The sequence below is a fragment of the Trichoplusia ni genome, chromosome 19, assembly GCF_003590095.1.
Source record: "Trichoplusia ni isolate ovarian cell line Hi5 chromosome 19, tn1, whole genome shotgun sequence".
Lineage (NCBI taxonomy): Eukaryota > Metazoa > Arthropoda > Insecta > Lepidoptera > Noctuidae > Trichoplusia > Trichoplusia ni.
In genome coordinates this window covers 6,550,337-6,576,695 of record NC_039496.1, presented here as the reverse complement: position 1 = coordinate 6,576,695, position 26,359 = coordinate 6,550,337, and the positions used below count along the sequence as shown (strand labels likewise).

Below are 26,359 nucleotides of genomic sequence, written 5' to 3'. Positions count from 1 at the left end.
AATATAATAAAATTGTAGAAAAGTAAAAACTGTACATTGAATATTTTAAAAAAGAATAATTGCAGGGTGGTCTACGAACGATTCCGATGCCGAAAATATAATTTTTAGAATTTTTGTCTGTTTGTCTGTTTGTCTGTTTGTCTGTATGTATGTCCGGAAAGATCTCGGAAAGTACTGGATAGATTTGATTCATATTTTCAGAGAATATCAACAAGAGGTCCGGTCAACATACTTTTTACTTATTATCTCGCTTTTCGTTACAGGGAGTGAGCAAGAGCCTTTTATATCTATAAACAAATATCAAATTATCTCATAAACTACTGAATATATTTCGTTCAAATTTTGCATGAACCTTATCGTAGACATGATACAACAAATATACAAAAACCATAACGCTACTATGCAGGGGGCATGAGCAGTAAAGTTTTAAATATTTGGACTCACCCGTAACATCGTTTAATACAATTATGAGGTGTATTTTCACCCCATTCAGTAGTAGGCAGCACGGTCATCAATTTACACAAAAAACATCACGCTATTTATCTTAAGACTTTAGGCAGAGCAATAATAGGAATTTTCGAAACTAAATCATTTTCACAAAATTAGTGATTTCATTCTCTTTCAAGTCTGATATAGGCCTACTGCGACTATTTCACAAGTAAAATAAAAGAAACATAAACTATTACGTTTTTTTATGCAATTGTTACTGTAATCGGTACATTCTTAAAAGAAAGGAACTTAAATTCTTTTTATTTTTATTGATGTACTAAAATGACTCAAGTTCAAATGTGGAATGCCGTGATAGATTTTGTATTTATTTACGATAGGAGTATATACCTATGTCTTCAAGATCAAAACATTCGTAGTGACACTCAACCCAAAGTTGCATGTAGTTCACATTGATCTCATCTATAAATATGCAACAATAAATTACTGAACGACACTGTTAATTATTACCTTGGTTCATCTGTAACAACTAGCAACAAAAATATAAACATTCAAACAAAAAAAAGCCTTTCAAACAATGAAATAATGTTTTCTTAAATTTGCAACATTACATAGGCCAAAAGTATTTCGGATAAAAAAGCCCAGAAAACTTGCATAAAACTGCATAATAGGTATGCAATGTGAAAGATCTGTACGACCAAACCTATCAATGAATAAGAGCGTACGCTAGACGGTTTTTGACATTATGTATCTATTGACAGAACAATGTTTACTGATACCTGGGATTTTTCAACATTTTAACGATTTGATCAGTCTACATCCGCCATTACAGAGACCGCACACGTGGTCATCATCATTCCTCTGCCCTTATCCCAATTATTTTATTTGGGGTCGGCGCAACATGTCATCTTCTTCCACGCCTTCCTATCGGCCGTCATCTCACAAGAAACACTCTTTACAGCCATATCGTCTTTCACACAATCCATCCATCGTTTCTTTGGTCGTCCTCTTCCCTTATATCCATCCACATCCATGCTTAACGCCTTCCTTACCACATGATTTTCATTCCTCCGCATAACATGCCCATACCGGCCGGTTACCACGTAGTTTCTCTGTAACCGGTGCCACTTTCAAACTTCCCCTTATATTCTCATTTATTACTCTATCCGCTCTCGTAACACCACACGTGGTCCTTCCAAGAAATCCTTTAACAATTTGTTGTAATCTCTACTTATTTAAAATTTTCTTCTTTCGTAGCCTGGTAAAAACAGGGGAAGGAACGAGACTGAATGAGTTTCTGAGATCCCAAAGCTAAGCCGACGAGGATTAGGAACATATTTTTGGAAATTTCCCCAATAAGGCTGATAATAGCGTGTAGCTATCAGCACTTACATCCGTCATACAATGTCTGGAAAATTCATTTTGGCTGTCGGTATAGACAGCGTAACCTCATAACTAACCTCATGTAGTCTTTATTTAAGTTCCATTTATGCAGTAGGGATGACGGTAGGTATTTTACTTCAATGATCGTCAGGTAGGTTAACGAATAAAATACGTAATTTTTCTTTGTAAATTGGTACAGTAAATAGAACTCATGCACATGAAGTCACTTTTATGTTCATACTAGCTGTTGCCCGCGACTTCATCCCCGTGGGTAGAAGATATAAGTTATGATTTATACCTGCCCTGTTTTTTTTACATTTTCCATTGTATCTTCGCTCCTATTAGTCGCAGCGTGATGGTTTATAGCCTAAAGCCTTCCTCGATAAATGGTTTATTCAACACAAAAATATTTTTACAATTTGGACCAGTAGTTCCTGAGATTAGCGCGTTCAAACAAACAAACTCTTCAGCTTTATATATTAGTATAGAAGTATAGATATAGATTTTGCTTTGTCGTAACAGATTAAATAACAAACGTAACAAATTACACATATCCTATACTTTAGATTTTTGTCATTGTCAATTTAAAAAAAAAAAGGGTCGTCTGATAGTTTTTTTATTATCACGCTATTTATTTATCAGCAATTTAAAGGCAAATCATGATCAAAACACCAGGGGGCCAAGATAACACGTTTCCCACCTTTTTATTTTAGAAATAGTCCAAATGTTTGTGATCAGTTTTAATATTAAGAGGGCAATCAAACGTGTTTCAGGAAACCGTTTATCTGGGCGCAGTTTTGCAAAATCTTAAATCTTATGACACTATGTAAAATCCACAGTTACCGAGCCTGACTCTCACTTCACCAGCTCCGTCCACAAAAATAATTTGACATCTTCTTTATATCGTCAGAAAACATCGTGTGTGAAAATAATAACTGTCTGGCTATCACTGTTCCAATTTTATGATAGGTACCTCATAATCACTGTCATAATCCGTCTAGCAATTTCAGGTGTAGGCCGTCCCAAGAACAGACGTGTTCGGAAATCATAACCCACCAAGGGTTTTCCAATTAAAAAATGGAAAACCCTCGAAAGTAAAACATTTTTTGGCAGAAGTGTTATTATTTTTTACTTGCAACCCCCCATTTTTAAACGGCTCGATTTGTCAAACATGTCTAAACGAACACTTGCACATAATTCACGTTTAAATTAAAATAGTTCAATTTGTTCGAAAGCTATGATGTCACAGACAGACAGGCAGGCAGATATGTCAAAGTCATAGACCTCTTTTTGGGATTAAATAAGAAAAAGTCATTAAAACAGCTGTGAAATATTTGACACCAGGATAGTATCGTAAACGATGAAATGTGTTTGATTTAAACATTTGATAGTCTTTGGGCCGCTCAAGATTACTTATAATCCTTACATATTATAAAACAAAGTCCCCCGCCGCGTCTGTCTGTCTGTCTGTCTGTTCGCGATAAACTAGAAAAGTACTGAACGGATTTTTATGCGGTTTTCAACGATTGATAGAGCAATTCTTGAGGAAGGTTTTAGTGTATAATAAGTTTAGGTTTTGTGTAAACTGACGATATTACAGCGATATTAGTTAAACATGTCGGAAAAAATTAAGCCATTCGAGAGCTTTCATCGAGAACGCTGCCAAAACCTTTCGAGTTACAACAAAACAATGTATGGCAAGTTTGTACCTTTTTAATAGATCTACCAAAAAGTCCGCGGTGGTATATGTCTATCTTCCAAGGATAACCCACAATAACCATTTTTATGTGTTTTCTTAATACAGTAAAATTATTGGTTACTTACGAACCTCTTTTTAACAATACAGTATTAATCCTTATCCAAATAAATAAGTTAGATATATTATGCATGTAATATAGAACAAATTGCCTTTTACACTACGCCAAAAACGTAAATAGGTAATGAGTTATCGTAATATTAAAATCTCCGCGCGAGAAATTAAAAATCGATGAAACGTAGCGAAGATATCGTTGGCATCTATATACTAATTGTACTATATATATACTAATTACTATGTATATACTATGTATGTACTATGTATATACTAATTGTTTGTTTGAAAGCGCTAATCTCAGAAACTACTGGTTCAAATTGAAATAATATTTTTGTGTTGAATATACCATTAATCGAGGGAGGTTTTAGGCTTTATGTATATCATCACGCTGCGACCAATAGGAGCGAAGAAAAAGTCATAACTTATATCTTCTAACCACGCAGACGAAGTCGCGGGCAACAGCTAGTTTAGAAATAAAAAAGGAAGTTTAAAATGTAAAAAAAATGTTTCATTTTCAATATTGCATTACATTTTTGCGATGATCGTTATTATTAAACTTCTTAGTTTTTCACATCTTGAAAATCACGCAGACAAAGTCGCGGGCAACAGCTAGTTCATATCTATAAAAAAGAACACTCAAACGTTTTCATTTTTGTTTTCCAAAACATTGCTCTGCTTGTAATCCAATTTTCCGTAGTAGGTCATTCAAAAGAATACTAGGCACTTACGTAGATCGCCTTTCGTGGAGGGACACTTACAAACTCAACGCGACTCTCGAGCCATTTCAGCAGAACTGGTGAATATGACATGACACAATTTTTGCAAAAGAACACCGACTGAATAGGAAAGAATGACTGAAATTTTACTATGATACCGTACTATAAGACCTACGTAAGTTGTGTGAATGATTTTATTTTGACTAGCTGATGCCCGCGACTCCGTTAGCATTTTAATAGAAGAGTAGGTTGTAACTAAAAATTAGTACGAAGAAAATATTGCTGCTATAAATTGAAATGAAATCTATCCTATCTTTGAAGTTGATCTTACTGAATTTAGAATCGTCCAATCATGATATATTTCAAAACATTATAGACCACTTTAATACTCGAAACCTTATCTATGTCGTTATTCGTAACCCAAAAAATCTTTGTTAATCTCAATATTGATTGCCGTCAAACTAATCTATTAGGCTGCATCTAAATACACTAGAAACTCTCCTCGTCCACCAATACTTAGTAATATGCAGCTGTTGCCCTGCAATACGTAAAGGAATACATTCTCCATCAAGCCATAACGCCTAATAGTTTGATATAAAGCCCAAAATTTCATCATCAATCTGAAGATCAAATTGCGATCGTAAATTCGGTCGTCCGAGCTGACTAACATACTGGTATTAATCTCCTGAATAGAGACCCCAGGCCAACTACAATGTACGTCGTCTACATCGTCTGTTTGATAAATGTTAAGTCCTTGCAAAAAAATTCTTAAAATTTCACTGGTTTGTGAAATATTAATATATTTTTTTGTTGGTTTGCGTAACAATGTAATAATCATATTTATTTATTTGCAGAGTTCAAACAACAAAAATTGTTGGTTCATATTGCGTCACACCATTTGACTAACTTCAATACTCAATATTTTTTATTGCATTCGATATTATGTAGAAAAGGTGTTCTTCTGGAGCTACGTCAAGCCGTCAAACAGCGCTATCGTGATTGCCTTTAAGATAAGTTCTAAAGTTAGGCACGTTAGAAGTTACAAATATGTTAACAGGTACATCGATCTCGTTAGTGGTGGGGAATTGCTGCATGGAATTTATTAGGGGTTAGTCTCCCTTGCGGGCTTGTTCCTATAATAGTATCTGATATAATCGTAGCTTTTAGTCTTCTATTTAATATCATTTGTGGTTGTGATATTAACGCCTTTAGATTTTATGGCAGGTTAAATTTAGCACTTTTTAATCCTGGTCACTTTACAATAGCTATAAATGTGTTTTAAAACTGGAGTACTTATGAATGTCATTTTGGTCAAATTTATCATAAGTTGTTTTGGCATTTGTTTGAAATTCTTATAAAATAATTAAACTGCAATCCAGAGATACACCGTATATTACTATCGACACTAACGCCATCTCTGAACTAACTTTGTGAACTTAATGAGAGTCTATGGAAATGTAATTTGTAAAGGAAAATACTATACACGGTGAATTTTTAGTCGTCTTACAAAAGCAGCCCAGTTCATGTATCCAATGACAAGAACACGTTCATGATAAAAAATAGGTATTTATGTGATTTGAATAAATTTAAAATGCAATTTTTATTCAATATTATGATGCAATTCGTAGTTTTTTAGAAACACAGCTCTGTTGCGAGCGCGGTCCGAGCCTTGTAACAATGGTGAGGGGCGCGAGCGGCGGCGTTTTTAACATTTTTAAGAGCATTTTCGGATTTCTCTCGTTTAATTTTTCTTCGTACTTATTATCTTAGTTGATGATAAAAAAATAATAATCGCGCCTAGGGTATTTTACGTCGGATACATGAACTGGGCTCCTTTTGTAAGACGACTAAAAAATCACCGTGTATATATTCTAGAATTTGCAAAATATATACCAAACTCGCAAGTACATACATTTCAATCAAACTTCATTCAAAATCAAAATACATTTAAAATTTTGTCATCACTAAATCGACGCTGGAATCAAATTGGGCATACATTCAAAGCATGAATGGGATAATGGCAGAGTCAACCAAAATTAACTTAAGTCATTAAACGGGGTAGGCATTGAAGCATTCGTCACACTCAATTTGCCACGAAAAGGGAACGGATCGATCGAAGTCGGCCCTATACCTGGCTTTACTTTAATCAGGACAAGTGTCTCGAACGGTAATGTGTGGATTTGAAATTTCAAGAGGGAATCCCGGATTGTACTACGCATAGTTAACTCGTCCCGACCCCGAAAGACTCTTAACAATACATGGGCCGAACCAATGACCCGTTTAGTAATACAGCCGGGATTAATTGAGAAATTAGTAGGCGGTCATTAAGAATAGATAAACGATATATTACTTATGTATGTTGGATTAATGATGAATTAAAGGGATTTGTGAAGGTAGTAAGGTGATAAAGTATATTTAGAGATAGAAATTAGAGTTTCAAGAAGAAATTGCTGAAAATCTATTTATCACATAACGATAAATTTTATTGATTTAAATCGCACACATTATCGCTCAGTCAATTGCTCTTGCAAGTCAGGTAATAGCTTTGTTGTTCAACAGCATTTATATTTTAAATAGCTTAAAGTTCCCTTTGAATAATTATTGGTAGACATGCAAAATTACCATGAACACACACGAGCCAAAGTTTATTTCTGATACACAGTATCAACCGCGAAACTTCGTAAACAATTTCAATAATTAGTTTGTATGTAATTTACGTCGTATAGTTTGTATCAAACAATGTCTTCTATCTCAACTTTAAAGTTCTCGCGTTCCTTACTATAGATTACCGAAACTTTATGTTTTCTTAGCTTTGACAACAACGCCGGATATTGTATAACAGTTTTGTGATGAGGAAATGAAAACATCGAGTTTTATGATTATGCCCATAAAACGAGTTTGTTTATCATGTGCAAGTAGGTGCAGCGTCCTATGCGTAGTTTCCAATTCCGTAAAAAATATGAGGTAAAAATATTTATGGCTGATACGGTAGACAAAGTATTTTTCCAAAACACTTCTGAGAATGTGTAACAAACTCTCTCATAAGCTTAAGTGGAACCAATAATAAGCTACTCCAATGAAGTTTTATCAAAATGTTTCTATTTCCTTGAGATCTCTCTTAAGATACCAGGGGACCAGAAACTGCAGACGTCTTTATCAATATTACCAACACTTAAAACCATCATAACGTACAAGCGCCGAGTCAATTTCGATAGTCAACGTATTCCCAAGCAGGACATGTTAGTCGTCGTTAACAACGTCTGCGATGTCCCACGAGACATGTTTCAGAACAGCATGTTTGACATATATGCCATTCATAGAGCCGCCTGCTCTTACGGTACCAGGGCGGCAGTAGCAACGAAGATGTTATCTTCATCAAAATTGTAAGCTAGTTCGTGGAGTGTAGGATGAATGCATTCACGTTAGTTTGGTCGTGTAAATGTTTGATAGTTTATTTGTAATATTTATATTCTAAAGCATTAATTTAGCAACAATATCGAAATAACAATCAAACAATGAGATATTCGGTACACTGATTGTCAATATTTTGTTTTTCAAACACCCAAGCGGATAACGGGAAAAATATACAGTCGAAAGCCGACAATTCCGAGTTTACCAAACAGCTGAACTATAAAACCGTTTATAAGGTAGGAACATAACTTTAAAGATCTATGCGATCTAAACAACATCGGGCAACGTTAAGAGATAGAGAATAGTTTACTCGACACCAATATCGGCGACCGCAGCGCAATTTACTATGTATGAGACCCCGTTCGAATGTGTACAGTCACTTCAAAATGGAACTTTTAAACTTGCCGAGGTTTCTTTAGATGGGATTTTTATTGCCTTTTATCAACATTGATACACAGCAGTAAAGTTAGATACTGTTGTAACTGGCTGTACGTGCGGAATATTGTTGTGAAAAATACGTGAAACGTCTTCAAGACGGTATCCTTTTCAAAGGACGTGATGAAGACTGCAGATGCAAAGCCCTATTATTTTGTTCACTTTATTATTCGATTCATGCTCCTGTGATATTTTTCTGATTTGTATTTTACACTCAATAACAAGCTCAGTTGTTTGCTATTAGATTTTATTGTGAGTTGTTATTGAACGTTTGTGAAAACAGGAAACACAAATATTTGTTATATACATTTTTTCACGAATCAAGATTTGTAGATCACCCTGAAATGCTACTAAGTTTTGAGCATGGTGTAAAATATTGAAAAAAGACTTAAAACTTAAACAAAATTTAATAATTTAATTACCATTATTATCAGTCTTAAATAATTGATTGCTGGGTATCCGTTTATTTAAATAATTGTCTATATCTCATTACATGTGTTTCTTTTGCTTTTTTTTTTAATCGTCTACCCATCACATTGCTGGCCTACCAGGATATCACTATCCAAGTCTTGACTACCCTTCAGTTATAAATTTAGTCCATCTACGGTCATTATGAGTAGCTAATTTATTTACTTAGAAGCACGTAATTATCCCCTTTAAGCCATCGGGCATTAATTATAACATCGACTATTTGTCATCAGAATTCGATGCCTCACATTATCTATACAAACAAATAGTCCAAGAGCTAAATACAAAAGGAAAATAACATATTATCTCCAGTTGTAGATATAATCCCAGTATGCTCTCACGTAGTGGGATCTTTGCTCTAACAAATAAATCACATTTTCCCACTTAAGTAGGAACTTACGTGCCCTCTCACACACTCTGCTCAACTAATCAAAACAAACAATTTTCTTATGTTGGTAGTTATTTAGCTTACTCAGATTATGTATTAAGAAATAAAGTTAACGAATGCGTTAAAATCTTTATGATTATATTTATTTAATACTAAAAACTGTAGAAGAACTGTTTGAATTCTAACTTACCAAAGCCGCTAAGGAGTTTATTGTATTTTTTTTTCATACATCGGTAAATGTTCGCTTTAACAGCATACTTTAGTATGCGATTTTTTTATTTAAATAACATAAGAAAATATGTATAAATAGCTTTAATATAATGACATATCAATAATAGTGCTTACTATTTACCTAATCTAAGGAGAAGACTGTTGCAGTTTTAAAGAGCGCCGCTTAACGCAGTATAATTTATTATACCATATTGCTTTAACAACTAAAAATATCCTATTTGAAGATGTATTAATAGGTCCTTAGTCGACTGGCAATAATTGAAAATATTCTATATTCTACTCGTTAGTCAATCTTGTAACAAGCACGATACTAAAAATGTCAGTACACACTTTACTTCTAAAATTACCGTCACTCTTCTTCGCCTCAAACTAAAAGAAGTTATTCTCATCAACGAACAATAATTCGCAGTCATTTAACTTAGTTGTAAACAACTATCGCGTAATTTCCAAGATATTACCGACAATGTCGTACTTTAAATGCTCTTCTCAGTTTTATAGAGGAAGAATATTACTTTTTACTATCACCACTTGTTGGAGCAAACATTTTGCGGCGTACTCCTCACCTAACGTCTTAGTAATTAAGAAATGAAACTTTCTTAGCAACCGCTAAGATTGTTTGCGGTTTTAGAATGATATTCTCTGCCTTTTGTGTAGGAAAATTCTTTATATCTTTAAAAATTTAATGTTCGTTCGGCTTTGTTCAGTTTTAAAATACATTTTGTTTCTGTTATTTCGTTTATGGAATTAAGAGTTTTGTTTTGTTACTTTTTCGATTCTGAAATTGTAATAATTGTTTATTATATATAATAAATGAATTAATAAAAATATTTAATTTAATCCAGTAAAACCAATCACAACACAGCTAGAAAAAAGGCTAAGCAGAAGTAGAAGATCCAAAATAAAGCCAAAGTCATTTCTGTCCTATTTCAAATACCTCAGTACCGAAGACCCTCAGTAACCAATATAGAGAACATGTATACCCTTCAAATCTATCCAAGAATAATGTAGAACATATTTTACTTCAGCTCTAGAATTCTAGAGGTGCTCAATTGTTCAGACAGTACGCATGAATCAATCATCGGGACTCTGCTATATTTTAGAACTGACATCTTGACGTACAGCCACGATCTGTAAGTTTCATATGTTTCTGGGTACGTTTTATATTGAATTCCATACTGTGTTTAGTGCAAAAGAATAAATGGTAGTTTTGATACAATATAGCTAAATATTAAGTATACAGCCAACTAGTTAGACAACAACTGAAACTTCAAGTTCACTTCCTAATTTATTTTTTTACTGATTTGAATGTTTAAATGCACTATAGAACTCTAATTTTCTTTATTTCTTTAAAGAGGTTTAATTCACATACAAGACTCCTTGTTCAGATAATCCACTTACATCTTAATTACGGCACTCCACTAAAATATTTCCAACGCACATACACTACGGAGGAACACTTCCATTATCATCTAGCCAGTATTCCACGTCACAGTAACTCGTGATAAAAAGCTACGCAACACTTAGTTTCCTTTAGTTTCTGAACTTAATGAGAAAATGTACGTCCACAGTAACTTTCCCACCGTCCTACTGTTTTATAGTTTTAAACGACTTAGCTGACTTCGTAATTATGACTAAACAAGCATTCTCTGCAGCTTTCTCTACATTAGCGTTAGAATTTAAGTTGGAAACTTTGCGTAAACGTTTTTAAAGGCGAGCAGAATGGAAAATAGGAATTTCAGTAGTAATCGTGTAATGTAGGAAGACTGCTAGCTTAAAATTAGATATTCTGGAATCTACTAATAGATTAGCTGTCGAGAATGCTTAAGACTCGGCTAAGTAACGCAAATTGGATGGCGACAACCCGAGACCTGACAACCGCGGCTTAAGCGAGTAAATGAACAAAATACGAATTCAAAAGTGTAATTCTCAGCGGACTTTCTCGACGTATTATACTTGCATTTTGCGAATGGAACTAGTTTTTCATTTGTTTTTACAAAAAAATGTATTTTTAGTAAAGAATTATCTTATTCATACTCTTGCTTCATGCAGTTTCACTCACCATAAGATGAACTGCTTGTCCTTTTTGGTTGTTTTACCCTAAGCTTGGCCCTCAGACGCTTTCAAAACATGACATATTGCGATAGCGTCGCTGCCCTAAAACTTGTGAAAAGTAGTTTCTCCACAAACTAGTAACTCGCCGTATTATGGATGAAGAAACTAGTTGTATACTTGCTAAAGCGTTCCGTACATGTCCGTAACTTTGAATTATGTCTTAGTATAAACTAAAACATAATTCATAAGTTAGAGGAAATATGTTGGTTAGACAAGTCTCAAGTTATTTCGAATGTCTGCTTCAAAATAATTTACAGCCACCATCTTATTTGGCTCTGAATATAATAACATCTGGATGTCAGTGCTGGATGACATTGTGTGCATTCGGAGTATTTGTGTAATGAAAACATACGGTGTTGAGAAGTCTAGTCGTGACGTCACCGTTTACAATCAACTATATTAAACGCGAAACTAGATGGATTTTGAAGACAGAAGTGATAAATATTGGTATAAGATACAAACTGTAGAACAAAAATTGTTTTGCTTTTGCAGAATAGTATTTAACTTAAATATATTACGTGATAGGTATTAGAATTTTAACATACAGTTTCACTAAACTTCCCATCTCTCCCTGTTTTCATTTTACATTCAAGCCAGTCTTAACTATTTATTATTCCAGCTTATATTTCATACCTAAATATAAGCTCTAAAACCGCAGCTCCTAAATCTGTACACCTAATTTTAATACACTGACTTCGTCAAATATTTGCTGCTACCGAAATTGGTGCTCGCGTCACCCACCGCGGCGCCGTACACAAAATATGCCCGTATATTCTAGAGCATTAGTTCCCTAGGGCAATATTATATACTAGATGTTGTATATGAGTTGCATTTCTCTTTAGCCTTGTTGATTCAATGGAAATTAGGATCTCTGGTTTTAATAAAGACGCTCGTGTGAAAGTGTTTATTAATAGTGACGTAATTTGCATCTCCGGAATGAGTCTTTGGTGTTTGTCGCCCCTTTTTTATGCAAATAGCTTTCGAATATCTTGATTGAAGTTTTAATTACGGAAGTGTTTGGGAATTCTTTTGACGTTCCTCTTGTATTGTTTTTTGGCGCATAATTTATTGGGTTTCGTAGCTTAAGGAGTGTGAATTTTCTATTTTTCAAATCATACGATGATTTATTTTAGTAACTAACTTATTATTTAATAAGGGGCTTAGTTTTATGAACGATATTCGATTTTTTTAAATCGTGAGAGAATATTTTTTTGGGCGACACATAAATATTTACTTAATTACTAAAATACTTTACTTTAATTCCTTATTATATTAATCTTAGTAATGATACTAAAGTAATACGATCTTTAGACCAGACTTCACAACTATACAAGAAAGTAATAAAAAAGTGAAGAGAAACCAAAAATATCTTCTATTTTTGTCTTGACAGCTTTTTTGGGGCATTACGATAATTCAGCCAACTCCCCAATGGCCCGTGAAAAGTAATGAGTTCACGACTCATTACTCCTACTTATCACTGAATGCAAGTTGCTTATCTAATCTTAAAACAGCTTCTTTTCATCCCGACTTTTTTGCAAAAAGCTCAATGTTAAATGAGATTAATTCAACCACATAAATCTTTGTAAAGGTCAAGAAGGTTGCTGGTTTAGTGTCGAGGGTTTGATTGGCCATTATAAATTGATCTCTCAATTTTTTTTTCACACTTGCGGAATAATTTGATCGTTGCACTTCTTTTTTATTTAATCATGATTCTTAATGACATGGATATTAAATTACTTTATTTCATGTTTCAACATATTACGGGTATATGAACTACCAACGTATCAATGCTCAACCTACATATAACATATGTAAAGGATTCAATGCTAAGGACCCAAGAAAACATCAACATTTCATATCACAACTATGACGTCACGATCAACGTAAAGCCTTCAACACAATAGTCCAGGAATCAATGGCACGATGGGATCAAACTCGACGATGTCAATCTCACGTGACAGCACCCTAATTAAATCCAATGGCCCCGTGGTGTTCCAACATTGTAATTGTTTTGTTCTGATATATTTAAAGGTATCTGATTTCCGGCATGTCCTGACCCTTACTTAATTAGTTATTTTGATTGGACGAACCTTTGGTTTGTGTAAAAACTATTAGCATTGGACGTATTGAAGTTTAAATTTTTGAGGCGTAGGCAGTCAACATTGTGACTTAATAAAGTTATTAGTAAATAATAGAGTTGAAAGTTGTTTAAAGAAAAAAAATCTTAGAGCTGAAAAATAATATTAGATTCTGAAATGTATTTTATCATGGCTCATCATTATAGTTCTTATTTTGGAAAACAATAATAAAATCACGATTTGGTATATTTTGTACAAGTTGTATAAAATTCGTTAAGTTCGTTATTTTTTTATTATTAAACCTAACCAGGTTACTTAGATATATAACTTAATAAAATATATACTAAAATTTTAGCAAGAATAGAAAACGCAGTGTGTAAGTACACTTAAAGCAGAAGTGTTCCAACCTAACCCGTAACGTTAACTATCAATATCGCGTTACTCTGAGTTCAAGTACCGAGCGATGTTAAACCACAGTTAACAAACTTACTGCAGTTAACGACTTGTAAAGGGATCCCGTCGAACTTAACCTCTATTACTAACTACTTGATTCCTCACGCTATCGAGAAATTAGTACTTTCTCAATAACTTATACTAAAATATTGTTTTTTTTTGTCTTTATAGCATTCCGTACCCGAAATCATTTGCAGGAGTCATATTTATACCAAAACATTGTGGAATGCAAATAAATAATATGAATACGAAATTCAAAAAACAGAGCGCTATTACTGAGGCACTGTCTGTCTGCATGTTTTTCTAGCTTTCAAAAAACCTCATGAACTGTGATAGCTGGAAAGTAGAAATTTTCACAAATGATGTATTTTTATTGCTGGTTTAACTAAAAATACTAAAAATAAATATCGAGGTTAAGCAACGCTTCCTACGGTCATAAAGTTGTTATACAAAGATTAATATAAAAATCTGAGCTCAAATATTGTTTGCGTAAAACGCTACGTAGGGAAAATCGTAGCCAAATCAGGGAGTTTTCCTGTGTAGCCCCGAGGCCTACAAGCATCACCGTCTTATGTTTTTTATCTCTGGGATATTTTAATCAACTGTATCTATAAGAAAATATAAGTAAATATATATTAGAAGTGGGTAAAACAAGTGATTGTATTTTCCTGGGGATTTTAGATTAATTAGATATTGATTTGTTTGGATTCTTTATTATGGAATTACTTAGAAAATTTCTTTATTATTATTTAATAATTAATAATATACAAAAGTATAGACAAATAGGTTTTCCTACGACTTCAGCCGCAAAGATGGCTACGATTACTGTAAAAACATGTTTATCGAGGTTATTCTTCATACGTAATACTTTCTTATGTCCAGGCTTTTGGGCGTGAAGAACTAACAAATATAAAACATAACCTGTTTCCACCTAAATTTGATCTCATTTTTCCCAGACCCCAATACACAGACCCTATACTAGTCATAAACTCGTCCCTACAAAAAAGACATGATTTTAAATCCAGCAATTCAACTTTCACTCAAGCCAATAATTTTACATTGTACTCTCAACGTTAAACCACAAACTAGCCGTATAGACGTATACATGAGTTTCAGCATTACCCTCCCTTGGGGAAAACAACCCTTCCAAGTAAGGCTAATAGGTGTAAGTTACATTAGGTACGTATTTTACCCGACTTTACTGAAGATATCGATGTCTCAGGACGCTCGTAAATTTTTACTAGAATCTCTAATAAAATTAGTGGGTTTTTGTATAAAGGGAGCTTTGAAGACCCAAATAATTAGTTGTGATAAACGTGAATGGTTGTTGGCTAACAGATTCTTTATTGTGTTTGTTTTAACGGTTTGCAATTTATTGCTATTAAGTTATCACTTCTTCGCGTCATGTTGATAAAGAATACATGTCATAATTTGAATACAGAAAGGCGTTAATTAATAATTTTCATTTTTATTTTTTATACAGAAGCTAATGCAATAAGTATGGAGACACCAATAATTGGTCAATAATCTTCGTTCTACGCGTTTTGTGAATAATTTTATAAATTGGTCTTAATAGTCCCATTGAACAGTGTATGACGATAAACTATGAACTATTTTCTGAATAACTTATATCAAATGCCCGTCCAATATTACCAACTAAAAAGAAACAAACGAAGAATTTACTTTGAATCTCTTTCACCGTACATTTTCTCGACGATTGAATTCTAAAAGTTCAAACGAAACATTCCTTTTACGATTCAAAGTTCGGAATCACTGTAACGCCGCATTCTAAGCATTCTAGTCTGTATTTTGCATGCATATTCAATATTGGAGAACAAAAATGGTAAAAGAAAATAAAAGCCTATTAAATAAAGCGTTTTGTATTATGAGAAAGCGTGTTTAGTGAGTCCTAGCTAAGACTAGAGAAAAGCTAGACTCATGTTAGGCATTGTGTGACGAATGTGTTTTGTAAACAATTGTTTGCCGTTTTGTTGCTCTCATATGAAAATATCATTGTTTAATAGTACTAAGATGGGCTAGCGGGATGCTTTTGAATAAAAGGATAACGGAATTTCAACTATAGTCGTAAATAAAGGCTTCTTTTTGCCGCGGTCGATTAAAATTAAATTAGTCATTAATATTATCAATATCATGCCGTTGGCTAAACTAACATTTCCATTGCATTATAATCCTCTGGTCAGTATTTAATTCTCATTAACTTTTACATATACATTGAACATTATATTGATATAACAACAACTACTTTTAAACGATTGATCGATAGTTACTTGTTCATCTCGAATACCAGAGAAAAATGATCTTCACGACACAGCCATATTAATCAGAGATTGCCAACTAGGTAAAACAATATCTCGTATAGAAGTATAATACTGTTTGCAATAAACGAGTTCCCATAAATAATGACCAGAAAAAAAGTAATTCAACACATCCTCAGCTCGGCTATGTACGTACGTTGCCAATTCCCAGTCTTTCCCATGACGAAAACTGGAAACAAGCCAGGCTATGTACAATGAAAAATCTCTATAGAACGTATCGTATACTACGGCATAATTCAGTGCAAGGCTTTATAATGTGCTCATTTTTAAGGTTAACTGACCTGGATATCGCTTTTGAGTTATTTCAAATGTTGATACTGCGTTGTGATGTGTCGTAAGATGTTCAACGCAATTTTGTATATTGAAAATAGATGCATTTTAACTTTGAAAAGAGGGATATTATTTTCCACATAGCTGTCAAACATTCTGCCTGTTATAACATTGAAGACATTTTTCGCTATTGGAGCAACCGAATTAAAACAAAAGAATGGTACAATTGAGCGTTTGATTTAAAACTTTGTGATTCCCCGCCATACAAAAATTAAATTCCTCAATGCGGGAGCCGTTTAATAGAAAAACATAGTATGTAAGATTAATACCTTGCATCTTAACGACCTCTCTTTCTCAATCCTGACACAGACTATCAATAAGGTACTAATAAGCAGCCTATTATTAATTTCGATCTGCGTTGATGCGTGGCGTTTAGGACAGACTCGGTAGATCGGCCCATGATCGGATTATGTTGTGGCAGCTTACATAATGTACTAGGGTTGGGTTAATTGATTCCATTGTGACACCCAAGGTTGGTTCAATTACAAAGAGGTTGATCAGAACAACACTCTCTGTAAAAGTTAATTTAATGGAGGAATCGAATATGAAAAAAGTATAATTAATCTTTCAACGGCTTTCATTTTGCAAAGGTTTCTATTCTCAAAATGACCATCGCCTTGTTGAAGCCATGCCAGAGCATTGTGTTTTGTCATTAAGAGCCGGAATACTAAAAAAGGGCCGACTCTTTTGTCACAGTCCTTTTTATATCCACTATACATTGAGCCCTACGGTTAACCCATTAGGGGGACTTAGGGGTCTTGCTAATCTGGTAGCATTAAACTACCCTCAGTCACGTGTGTAACAAAGGAAACTATGATGGAGGTTCCGTTTTTATTAAAACGTCCAGTGCTCTTAAGCCGATTTTATTTATGCTCGCCCTTACAATGTTACTTTGAAAAAAGTTTGCGGAAAATATTTCGGATGTGGACTGTTTCATTTTTAGGACAATTGAAACACATTCACCTTTTATATTTTTGACCCGAGTATTATAGGAACAATGTTTGCTGCTTACGGCTTATAAGCTTACTGCGTCATTGTATGAAATTTTCATTTTCTGCGACCTATTGCGTTGCTTATTAGGTAGAACACTACAATCTGGAATTTCAGCAGTTCCAATGATTAAGAAATCATTTAGTCTTCAAACGTTTGTAGGTTCTGAAAAGCTTTCCTTAACGTCTGCATAGAGTTTGCCCCATTTCTTCTTTTTTTAAAGTAGTTTTTTGGAATCTAGACACTATTAAAAAAGCGTCCGTAAATTACACTGCATAGATAGCAGGCTTATGGTAAAGGTCACCACTCCAAATGCACTACATGAATTGTCATGGTTTCGATCCCCGAGAAGGACAAGTATTTGTATGATCTACTAGTCTATCTATGAGTCTAGGTGTCTTTGTGCATGTGACTTGAATATTTGTGAAATCCCCGTGACCCAAAAGGTTAAAAGTCTTTATTTTATCAAATAAACTAGATAGGTTGAATTCTCAATTTTCCGGCACAACACAAACTACACAGCGGAAATATTAATTCCTTACAAGTCTTCCATTAATCGTAGCTTAACAGTAACGCTTACCAATACAATCACGGAATACGAAATGCTAAACAGAGATTTGTTTGTCATCCCCGAACGTGTTTTGTTAATACAAAATAATATTGTAATACGGGAAATTTCGTATAGATATTGGCTGAAATTGATGTCGACCAAAATAGAAAATAGAAGGGTCTTTCAGTTTAAATAAAATTTACTTTCAATACCAACTTCCATTTTGTTATCACCTTTTTGAACGGGTTACAATACTTTACACCGTATTTGTTGATATCAAAAACTACAGCAATGGGATAGACTATGTAACCAGATACTATTTAACTGCCTTTGACAATATATTTAGGGTCTATTCATTGATATCCAGCATGGCTAACCATATTAAAGGCACGTAGTTGTCTATAAAACAATAGGAAATCAAAATTATCATACAGGAACACCACATATGGACAACACAGATCACGTTTACAAAGACCACGGGGTCAATTGTTTTCAAATTCAGCTTTTGAATCCGTCCAGCATACGTAAGCAGAAATACCAGAATAGTCCGTTCAAAACAATATAGCAATCAAATGATTCAAAAGCAAATAAAACAAGGTTGTAACACGAATTGTATGTATCGTAAATTGAGCAAATTTACAACCTTTGTCGAATAACCATAATTCGTTAGCGTCATTTTGTATTTCATGTTCATTGCAACTTAGTTCAATAACCTTATGTTTTGTATCCTTTTGAAATAGTTTGATCTTTCTCATACTCCTACCATGATCTCAGTTCCATCATATAATTATACTTGTGAAATGTTTTAGGCAAGTTTTACTGAAACCTCAAGTCGTAAATTAATACAAAAACGAACACGATACTATACAAAAATTGCTCTCATTTTTGTTTATTTAAAAGTTTATTATATGGATGTTATTCTATTAAAACAAAGGGCACAAGATTTACGTCTCCACGTGTCACCACAGTTCTCCATTTAGTTCCGTATTTAGATGGCTATAATCTTGCTGTTATGTCAGCTATAATGGGATTTGAAATAGAACTGTCTATGGAGCTTTCAAATTAGCAGCATTGTTCATGTAGGTACGAATTAATAATATACAATACCGGCGGCGAATGGAACAAAAATTGAAACTATTACTTAATTTTTTGTATAGGTGCTAAGACAGATATAATAATAAAACTTAAGAATCACATTGCTTTAAAATAATTTTGCTTGCTTTGTTCTTTATTTTTTTTTCTCAAAATCCTAATACACTAATCACCTGTTAAAAGCCTGACGACAAAGAAGCTCAAACAGGCGATACAGATCCCCGTCTTATTTGCGATAACCAACACAACAAAAGATCTCGACCCATTGTTATTAAAAATGATGTCAACTTTTACTGGTCTGATGATTTATGATATGCTTTTGTGGCCCACAATAATAGGATTGTGTTATGTAATGGCTAACAGCTCATTATAGCCAAGGAATAATAAATAACCTTGTAAATTGGCTGCAACAGAGAAGTTCCGCAGCTAGCCGCCGGATTGGACGGGTTTATGATCATTTTAGATGGTTAATTGCTGACGTTACTGAAGCTATATGTGAATATTTCATGTTATTAGCTTCAGGAATATTTCTGCAGTCTATTTGGTTAATTTCGCATGATATAGTGGTCCCGTTTTGTTCGGCAAACTACAGCGTCGTTGCAAGGACTTCATTAGCATTTTTAATAGAATTGCTGGAACATATTGAAACACGCTTCCGTTTCAATTTGCTTGTTTCTATTTGTGTTTCTCCTTTTTACTTTGGAATAAGTGGTTTTAAATTTTGATTTCTATTTGCTGAGTCGACTTGTAATTTCTGTGGTGTTGTTTGGACTGGACCTTTTAAATGATGACGTGAAACGTTTATTTGAATTTCTTTGAGTCTTAGCGTAGGTTCTTTTTTATTTAAATCTGAAATTTATTTTTTTGTGGGTTTCTTACGTGGGATTAGTTTTCATCTTTCTTATTTTTTTTGTATAATAATATTCCTAGCTAATGTTGTCGTTATTATTCATTATTTATAATAACATACAAAATATATTAATTCAGTAAACCTCTTTTCATTCGTATAATACTCAGCACATCATTAATTACACAAACAAACTTCATTAACATAATATATCACATTTTCTGTTACAAAATTCAATTGCTAACCTAATCTAAAATGGTTCAACGCGAATCTCTGACGTCATTACCCTCGAAAATCGCAAAATGACTTCAGTTGTAAGTCGGGAGTTGGTCGGTGTCGTCCTCCAAACCAATTATAAAGTTTAATTACTCATCGCTCCGCGGACTAGTTGACTGCAAACAACAGATGTCGCTAGTCACGCCCGTTACTCCAACTGATACGTGCACAAGCGGTTTTGAAATTGTTCTCGTTGAATATTGAATTATAGTTTACAAGAAATGACATTATATATGAAATAAATTTCATTTTATTGAAATGATTTCTATAGAACCCGAAATGTCTTTTTTCCCCGGGATTACATCTTGAAAGACCTCGGTATTTATTAAACAGCAATTATTATTAGTTTATATGCGGGATCCATCGAATCTTTCACACAAAACTGGGCTCTGGAAGCCATACTCCTGAACAAATGGAAGAAGGGAATATATTCCTTTGCTCTACAACGGGACACTAATATACCAACTATTATTAACAGAAATCAATGTCATGCACTTACAGTTTATAATGAAAGTCAGTTCACTAATATTTATTGACATGTAAGCGCTCTGTGTTCAACGAAAATCCGATACGTTTTGTTTAATGAACACGTATAATCTCACTATTGAAACTGTGAATAGAACTGTAATCGTACGAAATATATTTTCGTTATAATATTCGCGGTCGGTCTAATTTCATAGCAGCAACAATTTCACTATCTCATGGTAAATAGCTTTAGATTTGTAATATTGAAACTGAATTTATCTTTCAGACAATCATTTAAGATTTTCCGCTTCACTGGCTACACTTTCAGCTGATAGACGTCGATTCATTTTTGCTTTTTTATCGATGAGAAAAGATACAGTCTTGTTGCAACCAATAACATCGTTTCGATGTAAAAATATCTAAACTTTACACTTCTTTAAGCTTGGATGATATACTTATTAAAAAGATATTGTGATTTATTTTTCGGAAATGCCAATTTTACTTTAACACTAGGCTTACACTAGGCTAGCTGAAAATTAAGAACGTGTATTTCATTTAAATGTTTTGATTATAAAAATTGGACGACCGCTACAAAAAAACTTTTGAAATCATTACCATTCGCATCCAAGCATAATAAGATGTTTCCACAAAGCTTCCACACAAATACTTCTTCACCGAACTATTTTTCTCAAGACGTCAACAGCCAAGGCGAACATGATAGCCGAAACTTAAATTCACTCACATCCAGTTATACTGCGAAGGATTTTATGAGGTCATATATTACCACGACCTAAATCTCCCTGATCTCGATGGAAGAATTGAGTAGGGTGTGTGACAGTTAGGATTATGGGAAACGTCAATGGGGTGGCACGATCCACGACCGACGAATTCATAATGCGGTTTGCATCACAGATTCACGAATATGATAGATTGCAATTGAAATATTTTTTTAGGATTTAATCAGATTGCGTTTTTCTTTTTTCGTTTTTTTTTTTTTTCGTGATATTTCTTAGACTTTCGTTTTCAACAAAGATCAATCAGAAGGACATCAGCATTATACAGTTAAAAAATAATCCATATTAGTCTGTGGCACCGCAAAGTGATGTCTCAAAATTTATCATCATCTGTATTTTCAAGACTTAGTTATTACAATAATTTGTTTGACTTAAACTCAAATGACAATCAAACAACTGAAGCTTCATTCTGAGTTTCTAATTTAATTTTATCAGCTTCACAAACTAAATCATTACCAAAATCATGCTCCTAATTATGAAACCTCATTTACACTGCACATCCGTACTGAAAATGTGATGGTTCAGTACTGGCAAAGTATTTTCTAGTTCGTCGCCTCTGCGTCGCTCCGAAGCCAATTATAAAGTTTAATGAAGCGTCAGGTTGTCCCTTTTACACTTGCACATTTACTTAACATTATACAAATAGTTTAGGTTACGAAATTAATGGTGGCTGGTAACAGTGGCGACTGGATTACGTTGTTTGTGCTGCTGTAGTTGAGTCTATTTTGGATCTAACATAATACATCTCTAGTGTTTAGGTCTCGTGAATATGACGTAAAGCAGATTGTAATTAGGATAGCGTGATTTTGTTTGATTGGCACTTAATTTGAATGGCTTAATACTCAATTACACATTTTTGGAGCATTTTAATAACAATTTCCAAGGTAGTATCATTTATGACACACTGACAATCTTGTAACGATCCCAATCCTATCAAACGGCTGAGAGCCACCTATTACGGTAAATTGGTAATAAAATTATATAGCAATATTAATACAATTGTAACGATATTTCTATAATTGGGTAACTGAGTCCAAATGGATTCATTATTTCAATTCTGTCAAATCAACGTTAAATTTTCTCATGCTGAAAAGATGAGAAAAGTAAATGCACACTTATTCTTATACTTGCAGCTAGGGAAATAAAACGGCAAGGCTACACGCATTTCATATTTTTCTACAAAAAGTTAAATGAAAAGAAATTTAAATGGGATGAAGAGCATCAATTTAGAAAATATCAAATTAGGACCTGCACTCACTGTTAAAAAAATATTTAAAAAATCGTAGCTTTTAGGAATCTGAGACGGGCTCAAGGAAGCATCGCAATGTAAGAAGAATCAAGAAAAACAAAACATTAATGAATACACAACCAAACAATAGCAACGATTTCTAATACTGCGAGTTACACATGTAACTGTAAAACGAATAGAAAACGTACGTAGGTAACGTAGAAAATGAACGAGCAAACATTTCGGATTCCTCAGTCCGAACTGAACGTTTGACGTAAAAGGAATGCAATTTTATCTGATGCCGTCCGTGAACTAAGGGTAATTAAAGTTAAAAGGAATCCAAAAGTTTACTGAGCGCAGCGAACAATGAAACTTGTAGTTGGAAACCAGTGTTTTGCACCACCCTGTATACTGCGAGAGGTGCACTTACCTGCCACCTTCAATTTTAATTGCAATTCTGCAACTGAATAAAAAATCATGTAGACCAGCCGAGAAAAAGTAGAGATTTGAGAGCTAAGTTTGAAAATGGAAAGAATGTTGAATGCTATTAAAATAATTGTAATGGCCATTTTAAAATTGGAATTAAAGTATTTGAACTCAACCCAAGTGGAATAGAAAATTAAGTTCGAAAATAGACTGAATTTTAATTAACTTTCGTCTTTTAATTTTAAGTCATTAACACCCACGAATTCGCTTTACGCTTTACCAAAATTATGATCATATCATTAAAAGTCCTCACAAACAAGATCATTAAAAAATATGTTAACACAGCTAACGACACTTGAGTCTCGAATTTCCTACTGGTTCAATTAATTCCCGTCTTGCATGCATATCTCCATGTTAAGTGAGTTGGCTCTGCGTGATGAATTTGCATTCATACATACGTTAAAATATCCTTGAAGTTTGTTGATTCGGTGCTTCGTTTACATAGACGATTGGAGTGCCTTGGGGTACGTGAAGTTTTTCGAGTGATGTCGGATTAAATTGTAAGAGGATTTCCATTTTTGTTGTTAGATCTTGTAACTTCGCCTGCTATTTACTTTCTATCTTAGTTATTAGTTGTAACTATAAATCGACTTCCAAAAATCATATTCTATTTTCCTCTTATCAAATAAGTACTTACTGAGCATTAAACTATCCATTTGAAAATGGAGGTTAGTCTGTCTAAATCTATTTAGCTGAAGAGGCCAGAGAAAAGGAATTAATCCAAATTTTTTAAAAATGAGGCTAAATATAACGTTCCAGAAAACAACGTAACCAAATCAGGATTGCCATATCGCTTCTAAAAGTTCCAATTTTTAGACCGAAATCCCGCTAATGTTATGAAACAAACAGAAAGTTTCTTAATAACTTATTATTATGTAAACTCCACTTAGCGGTAAGCTCGGGCTTATTGTTAAGTTTGACGAACTACTTAGAGAGCCTTGTGTACAGAAACAGGACTCAGTGTGTAGCAAGTATTGTGTACACTGTAATCTTACATTGTTCATTTTCGTCGTTAATATTGTACTGACTGAGGCTACGTGTAGAATATTTTCATTAGCTGATTCAAGGTATATTGTATATGAAGGTATATTGATCTAACATTAACTCTAAAAGGATGTTTTAGCCTCCATGGACTCCATGGGATTTCTGAATGTTCGAATATCTGACAATTATCTTTGATTTATCTAAGATGAATGACAATGTAAAACCACTTTCATGATTACGTATTCGATCTCCATGGATTATTCCAAACTCAAAATTCAGCTTATGACTTTGACCTTCCTCGTCTCTAACTAATTAACTGAAAACTGACTTATATGACCTAGTGATCACCAGCCCGTTAACCCTTAGTGCAGAAAATCAAAAGACGCCAATGGATCCCTACTTTTATATAAAGTTCCTTTCAAGAACCTTTTGAACGAACTATTGAGGTGTAATAAGTTTAAAGAGAATTAACTGCGTAGACTATAAGTAGTGTCCACTTGAGTGATCATTAGACCTTTTCACAAAATACTGCTTACAAGTACCTACGACCATAGAATCGACCTGTTAGCTTATACTTAAACTATTTTAGTTACCTACTAGTATAGTTTATGTGACGTTATTTCCTTTTAATTTCATTGTTTCTGTTCGGTTTCTGCTGGACTGCATGAATTAAGGTATAAGAACTCTTTGCTAACGTTTTTTTTCTTTGTTTCAGAATCTTAAGAATCAAATCATGACAACGAACGTGTGGGTAGAACAGGTGAGTTTAAATTTAATTTCATATCAAAAGTGTTTCAAATATGGTCAGAAAACTGATATATGGAAAATTCGTGTTTGATAGATAAGAAAGTGTCGTTTGTCCAGTAGTGATTGACGACTTGAAAAAAATACTTATGTCACTCGATTTTTGTGTTTACAATCTCTTGAATGGCTTGTATTAGTACAATTTTAGTAGTTTCAAAATACACAAAATCAACACTTAAATAACAAAAACCAAAAAATAAATTGCTTTATAAACACGTAAAGGAAAACGAATGTGACGAAAGAAAAATCGGTTTAAAAGAAGCTACCGCCATAATTACGGCCAAAGAACATAAAGAACCGACCACCACGGATCACAATTCACAATCCTAGTCAAAATGGTACAAACAGGCATCGTCTTATTTCCGTCCTTACTGTGCCATGACAAATGGTTCACCCGGAAGGGACGGGCGCGTCAACTGGAGACGAGACGGGATTCTGTACACACCCTCGCTTCCCGAACTTGATTTATGTTGCATTTGTTTCTCTTTAATCGATTCGATTTTGTTTGGAATCGAGGTTTAGATGCTGGTGTAAAGATACAAAAATGTTAGAATTTTCTTGTTCTGTTTTTAGCGAAGTAATTTTTACTAGGTTTATTTTTTTTTAGGTTACCAACTCGTAAGTTGTAGAAGTAAGTGAATTGGCCAATTGTTAACGATTTCAAATGTGTTTAGGAAAGCTTTTTATGAATCAATTCTGAATAAGTGGTAGTATTACTTACTGTGATCAATATTTCGACTAAATGTTACAATATAACATTAAAAACTAAAAGTTTAGAACATGCCTATGATCATTCATGTATAAACTACCGAAAATGAAAAAGAATACGCAATTGGGAGTCCAGCCAGAGTCAAGTTTTGCAAAAAATCTAACTTGTCATAGATATTACGATCACACATAAGTTACTAGGTTTAAATTAGCTTTAAATTCAGTTCTAATAATTGATGAACCTTTACAATTAACAGGCCAAATACTTGCTTTGAGCTATCAATAATTTCGGTTGTATTTGGAACTAATTGAATTAACAATTCCATCAGACATTTCTAATTAATCGAAACTGGATTATCGACATCTGTGGGATGTTCACGATGCTTATACTGGAGTTGGGATTTTAGTATCACACAAACATTGGTCGACATGGCCAGTGTTGGAGCCAACAGTGTTCTAAATTTCAAACTGTTTTGTATTAGTCCAACTAGCCGATATACATCTGATGACAGATGAGTAGCTGAAATTTTCAGT

The 26,359-nt window shown here is 33.7% G+C and overlaps 1 protein-coding gene across 1 annotated transcript in view; it reads left to right on the top strand.

The window, feature by feature from the left end:
- Nucleotides 1-26,359, top strand: part of LOC113503288 (acetylcholine receptor subunit alpha-like 1) — a 60,405-nt gene that overhangs the window by 8,827 nt on the left and 25,219 nt on the right. The window contains exon 2 of the mRNA XM_026885137.1: nucleotides 25,029-25,073. Within this exon, the coding sequence (XP_026740938.1) occupies nucleotides 25,029-25,073 (45 nt within the window). The remainder of the gene's footprint in view (nucleotides 1-25,028; nucleotides 25,074-26,359) is intronic.